Source organism: Hyaena hyaena, unplaced genomic scaffold, assembly GCF_003009895.1.
Source record: "Hyaena hyaena isolate Hyena2069 unplaced genomic scaffold, ASM300989v1 scaffold_467, whole genome shotgun sequence".
Lineage (NCBI taxonomy): Eukaryota > Metazoa > Chordata > Mammalia > Carnivora > Hyaenidae > Hyaena > Hyaena hyaena.
The window spans coordinates 561800-568578 of NW_024081100.1; the positions used below are offsets into that span (position 1 = coordinate 561800).

The window sequence follows — 6779 nt, forward strand, 5'->3', positions numbered from 1 at the left end:
GTGGGGGGGAAGAAGGGGGAAAATAGTGGGGGAGAGGGAGGGAGGCAAACCATGAGAGACCCTTGAATGCTGAGAACAAACTAAGGACTGATGGGGTGGGGGAGAGGGGAAGTGGGTGATGGGCATGGAGGAGGGCACTTGTCGGGATGAGCACTGGGTGTTATATGGAAACCAACATGACAATAAACTATTAAAAATTTTTAAAAATTAAAAAAAAAAGAAATAACAAGTGTTGGTGAGGATACAGAGAAAAAGGAACCCTCTTGCACCACTGATGGGAATGTAAACTGGTGCAACCACTGGGGAAAGAGTATGGAAGTTCTTCAAAACAATTAAAAATAGAACTGCCACATGATCCAGTAATTCCACTTCTGGGTATTTATCTGAAGAAAATAAAAACTCTAATCCAAAAAGATAGGTGCGTCGCCATATTCACTGCAGCATTAATTACAATAGCCAAGCTATGGAAACAACCTACACATCTATAAAATGGAGTATTATTTAACCATTTAAAAAAAAGAGAGAGAGAAAATCCTGCCATTTGCAACAACACAGATGGACCTTCAGGGCATTATGCTAAGTGAAATAAGTCAGACAGGGAAGGACAAATACCATATTGCTTATATATAGAATCTAAAAAATTAACATAAAAACACAAGGTAATAACTACAGAGAACAGACTGGTAGTTGCTTGAGGTGGGGAGGTAGGGAGGTGGGGGTGAGCCAGTGGGTAAAGAGAATGAAAAGACACAAACTTCAGTTATAAATAGGTCATGGGGATATGACGTAGAGCACGGCAAATATAGTAACACTGTATTGCCTATTTGAAAGTTGCTAAGAGGGTACATCTTAGAAATTCTCCTTTGAAAAACAATTCTGTAACTATGTATGGTGATGGAAGTTAATTAGTTACTGTGGTGATCATTTTGCAATATGTGCAAATATCATTATGTTGTACACCAGAAACTGATGAAACGTGGTATATCAATTATACTTCAATTGAAAAAATGAAGATGAAGAAAAAGTCACCTTCACATAAACAAAAATAAAAATGAGAAAAAGAATTATTTTCTACCAGCTGTAAACAAAAGCCATGTATAAATTAGCGTTGGCCCATTGGCGCCTGGGTAACTCAGTCGGTGAGCGTCTGACTTCGGCTCAGGTCATGATCTCACAGTTTGTGGGTTCGAGCCCCACATCAGGCTCTGTGCTGCCAGCTCAGAGCATGGAGCCTTCTTCGGATTCTGTGTCTCCCCCTCTCTCTGCCCCTCCCCCGCTCATGCTCTGTCTCTGAATAATAAACAAACATTTAAAAAAAATTTTTTTTTTAACTGAGTAGAGTTGGCCTGGAAGAATGCCACACCCAGAAATAGAAAATGTGACTATTTGCAGACAACCCTCCCACGATAAATAAATAGAAAACCTGGGAAAACCCATTAAGGGAAAAAAGTTTGAGACTACTGAAGAGCTTCCAAGGCAGTGAGGATTTCTAGTGCTGAAATCTCAAAGAAGGGAGACATCAAAAAATCAAGTAGTGCTCTCTCTACGCAATGGAAGGATACAATGAGAAGACAGTGATCTGTAAACCAGGAACACGGCCTTCACCAGAACCCGTCCACACTGGTACCTGATCATGCACTTCTGTCCTCCATAACTGTGAGACATAAATGTTTGTTGTTTAAGCCAAAAAAATAAAAAATAAAAAATCAAGTATCTAGAATAAATCTAACCAAAGATGTACAAGGTCTCTATTCAGAAAATTATAAAACACAGAGACAAATTAGAGAACATCTATGTGAGTGGAACGACAAACCATGTTCATGAAGTGGAACACTAAAAACTAAAAAAGTCAATTCTCTCCAAGTTGATCTATAGATTCAATGGAAACTAAATCAAAATTCTAGCAGTGTGTAACCTGATAAGTTGATTTTAAAATTTAAACAGAAGTGCAAACAGTCAAGAACAGCCAAGAAATTGCAAAGAACAAAGTTGGTGGGCTTATCCCACTGGATATCAAGCCTTTTTAAAAGGCACATTAAGGGGCACCTGGGTGGCTCAGTCAGTTGAACATCCATCTGACTTTTGATTTTGGCTCATGTCATGATCCCAGAGTCGTGGGATCGAGCTTCACATCGGGCTCCATGCTGTGCATGGGGTCTGCTTAAGATTCTCTCTCCTCCTCTCCTCCACGAGCACACACACTCTAATAAAAATTTTTATTTTTAAAATGTTTTTTTAAAATTTTTGATAGATGGAGAGAGCACAAGTGGAGGAGGGGCAGAGAGAGAGGGAGACACAGATCTGAAGCAGGGTCCAGGCTCTGAGCTGTCAGAAAGCAGCCCCACAGAGCCTGATGTGGGGCTCGAACTTGTGAACTATAAGATCATGAGCTGAACCAAAGTCGGACGCTTAACCAACTGAACCACCCAGGCGCCCCTAATAAAAATATTTTTTTGAGTAAAAAAAAAGAAATAAAGCTACATTAAGATAGTAGTAGTATTGGTACAAAATAGATCAATACAACAATGGAACAGAACGTAATCCAGAAAAAGACCAAATATATAGACACTTGACTTATGACAAAGATGTCCTTTTAGGTAAAGGACAATCATTTCAATAGTGTTGGGACAAATGGATATTCATATAGGAAGCAAAACAATCTTGACTCCTCTTCAGACAATAAGCAAAAATCAATTCCACGTGAACTGTAGATCTAAGTATAAAAGGTAAAAATATAAGTCTCCTAGAAAATAACCAGGAGAATATCTTCATAATTGGAGAAAGCAAAAAGATTTGACAAGATACAAGAAGCACTAAGAGGTCAACATTTGATAAATCAGCTACTACTATTTAAAGTTATTTTTATTCATCATAGACACCAATAAGAGAATTAAAAGGCAAGCCTCAAGTACTACATGATTTCAATGATAAAAATTTCAGGGGTGCCTGGGTGGCTCAGTTGGTTAAGCATCTGCCTCTTGATTTCAGCTCAGGTCATGATCTCAGTTTGTGAGTTCGAGCCCCACATTGGGCTCTGTGCTGACCGCACAGAGCCTACCTAGGAGTCTCTCCCTGGCCCTCTCTCTCTGTCCCTCCCTTGATTGAGCATGCTCTCTCTCAAAATAAATATTTTTTTTTAAAGTTCAGAAATAGGCAAAGCTAATCTATGGTATTAGAGGATGGATTAGTGGTTACCTGTGGGGAGGAGAAAGGGTACTCCTTAGAAGAAACATGGAGGAGATTCTGGAATCTTGATAACTTTCTATTTCTTGTCTAGGGTGATGTTGTGACAAGGGCATGTTCATTTTGTGACAATTCACTGACCTGCGCACTCACAAATCACTCATGGTTCTGTTTGAACTTAATACTTCAATAAAAAAGTTTCCTCAAAAAACTATGGCATGCACTGTTAAATCTCTGACCTTTTCAAAAGTTGCCTTAAATAATGTCCTCTTTGCTACATAAATAATTCTAGGTTAAACTTGAAATATTTCTTTCAAGCATATCATAGAAATTTCCTTGCTAGTTCAGGAAACAAACTTTTAAGGCTAATTGTCATGAACTGGGGTATTCTGTTTATGTCTTTTCCTGGGGTAGAGGTAGAGCACAGAGATCAACTACTGCTGCCCCCCAATCCCCACTGCCCCGAGTCACTGCCTGTTCACCAGTCTCCCTATTACACTGCCTGCCAGCACAGCCTGGAGAAAACATTCTGCTAACAAGACAAAGCTTGTCATTTGGAAGAACGCTCCTCTACTTCTAGCTCATGCTTGATCACACCCAAACCACGGCATTGCCCTTATCTGACTACATTTCCAAATTTGGGCACTGGGCTGTCAGGGTAGCTAGAAAGATACAGAACAGAGCAGGAACACTGCCCCTCTCTTGGCCTGGCTGGCTGCCCTGATAATCCTGCCTACAAGTTAAACCTAATTTCCCTTGGCCTGTAGGCCCTGAAGCTCTCTCAGCTGCTCTGACAGCAACGCGAAAACGTGCTCTTCACGGCTTTCGAATAACAGGCTGAGACCACAATATAAATATGAGGCTTAGGGGTGCCTGGGTGACTCAGTTAAGCGACCGACTTCAGCTCAGGTCATGATCTCACAGTTCATGGGTTCGAGCCCCGAGGGGCTCTATGCTGACAGCTCAGAGCCTAGAGCCTGCTTCGGATTCTGTGTCTGCCTCTCTCTCTGCCCCTTTCTGGTTTATGTGCATGCGCGTGCGCTCCCCCCACCCCAAAAAATAAATAAACGTTAATAATTTTTTTTTTTCTTAAACGAGGCTTCTTTCACCAGACTGGAGCTGGCCGAATGGGTCCTGAACGGCCTTCGTGTTACCTAACCAGGCTGCAGTCTTGCCCAGGGCTTCACACACCCTCAGGGTCACCGACCAGAAGCAGGTGGGGTAGGAGAGAGCACAGTTAAAGCGGTCACCAGTTTGACCACAGTAAGAAGGCGGAGGAAATGGCCGCGGCCACTAACGGCAAAGCTTTTCAGAGAAAACACCGCCTCATTTTGCCACATAAAAGTACCATTATTTATATTGTGTCTGTTTGTAACATTTATTTCATCCTTTATTTTTAATTTTATTTACTGATTTTGAGAGAGATAGAGCACAAGTGGGGGAGGGGCAGAGAGAGGGAGACGAGAATCCCAAGCAGGGGAACAAATGGGCACTGAGTGGTCTCTCAGAGAAGTACACAGGGACAGTCTGACAGACGGCTGACAGTCTTACTCACCCAGGTCTACAAAAAGTTGCTTTTCTCCTGTGTTAGTCTTCACAACTAAAAATGAAAGATCAGGACTGCTTTGCTTAGCTGACCCCAGCCTCTCCGGTGCCTCTGAATTCAGTGTCCAACTCTCTCCTCCACCCTTATCTGGAGACATTTTGTCAGAGGAAATTCCTGATTTAATTGGTGTTTCAGAAAAATGGGAAAATTCATGGCCCGTGGTCTCTGAAATACTATCATCTTTACCGGCTATTAATTGAAAAGCAGGCTGCAATATTTTTCTCACAAAATTACCTAAAAAAAAAGAAAGAAAGCATTATGATTAATCTAATTCTTCTTTTCCACAAACTATAACTTAAGATCTAGGCACAAATCTCCACATGACAAGTTTATACAAGTAAGGCTTCTTTTGACTTCTGGTTTTAAAACAGAGTTGTTATTGTCAACTGTAACATGTTTCTCTTGTTACTTCCTTCCTCTTATGCAATCTTCTACTTTTTCGATTCCCACGGACAGGGTAGCGTGGTGTCACTTACAATTAACAGATCATCTTAGAAGATGTGTCGGTGTGACCTGCCTGAGCCTGGTGTGCTATCACCAAGAAAGCACAACTCTCACGAATAGAAAGTGAGCAGAACTTATCTTAACCGTCAATGAATTAAGGAATAGAAGGTTTTTATGCATAAACAGTTAGGCCAAGATAATGCCCAGAAACACTGTGAGAATCCTGGCCATTCTCTCTGTGAGTCAGGATGTCAGCAAACTTCTCTGGAGTTCACGTTCTCTCCTTTACCTGTCACGATATGCCCTAAGAATCATGACCTTGGCAGCCATCAGTTCCAAAGTCATTGCTCCTCTAGTTTCTCCCTATAATTAACTGGTCACTAGACGGGCTGTGGCATCATAAGTCCAGACTGAAAGCAATTAAACACATGTATTTCAATACTTACTCTAAGGGCTCTAGTTTTTTAAGTTTATTTATTTTGGGGAGGAGGGGGGATCCCAAGCAGGCTCCGTGCTGTCAGTGCAGAACCCAACGTGGGGCTTGATCCAACAAACCAGGGGATTATGACCTGAGCTGAAATCAAGAGTCTGATGCTTAACTGAGCCACCCAGGTGCCCCAAAGAGCTCTAACCATGAGTGGTCTTATCTCTACCTAGAAGATATGACAAATCCAGAACTTCACTCTTGTATGTTATTTATACCATAAAATCAAGCAATAACTTGGTTAAGGTGTTTCACGTATATGAATACTGGAGAAAGGCAGTGTTTTAATAAAAAATTTTAATTTCTAAAATTTTGTCACTTTATTTACCAGACAGCTTAAAGCCTTAAATCATGACACACATGCTCTGAATTCAAAATTCTTTCTCCAAATTAATGATTTACTCTCTACTCAATGAAACAAACCCAGCTTCTCATAAAATGCTAGACATCAAAATGAAAGCAAAAGCATTTGATCCTTGTGATGATATACAGGCGTGATCATCTCTGGAATGAGGGAAATAGGGGTAAATACTGAGTAAAGAGAAATCATGATGTATCAAGGCACAACAAAGCAGTACGGACATAAACTGGTCAAGTTACCGTTCCTGGAAATGGAAGATTACATCTACTTGATGCGAGACAGTAAGGGAAGGGAAGGCATGGTTCTAGAACCACTTGTGTGGGTAGTGCTAAGCAAGCCAGGCAGGCCTTTAACCTTTAGCAAGGAGCTAACGTGGCCAGGGTACACGGACAGTATCAGCAGCATGAATTCCCACACAGGCTTCCAGCAACTACTGTTTTCTACTTCCCTTTCCCAATCTTATCACCCCCGCCCTCATTACTATGGGGATGGGAATTTTACTGGCTGGGAATGACTCAAAAGAACTTGTCTGTCATGGAAATTTTGGGTCGTATGGGGGGCTGTCAGAGAGGTATCTACTAGGCAAGTCAACTTTACGCATAGTGCAAACATTCTATGACCTCTGACACTTACTCCAATTCTACTTTCTGAAAGGCTAATGATGGGAACTAGAAAGGTCACCAAAACATCCACAGAGGGAT

At 41.3% G+C, this 6779-nt stretch overlaps 1 protein-coding gene across 1 annotated transcript in view; it reads right to left on the minus strand.

The window, feature by feature from the left end:
- Window positions 1–5113, minus strand: part of PRIMPOL (primase and DNA directed polymerase) — a 35032-nt gene extending 29919 nt beyond the window's left edge. The window contains 1 exon segment of the mRNA XM_039253864.1: window positions 4739–5113. Within this exon segment, the coding sequence (XP_039109795.1) occupies window positions 4739–4886 (148 nt within the window). The 5' untranslated portion in view covers window positions 4887–5113.
- Window positions 5114–6779: the final 1666 nt, after the last annotated feature.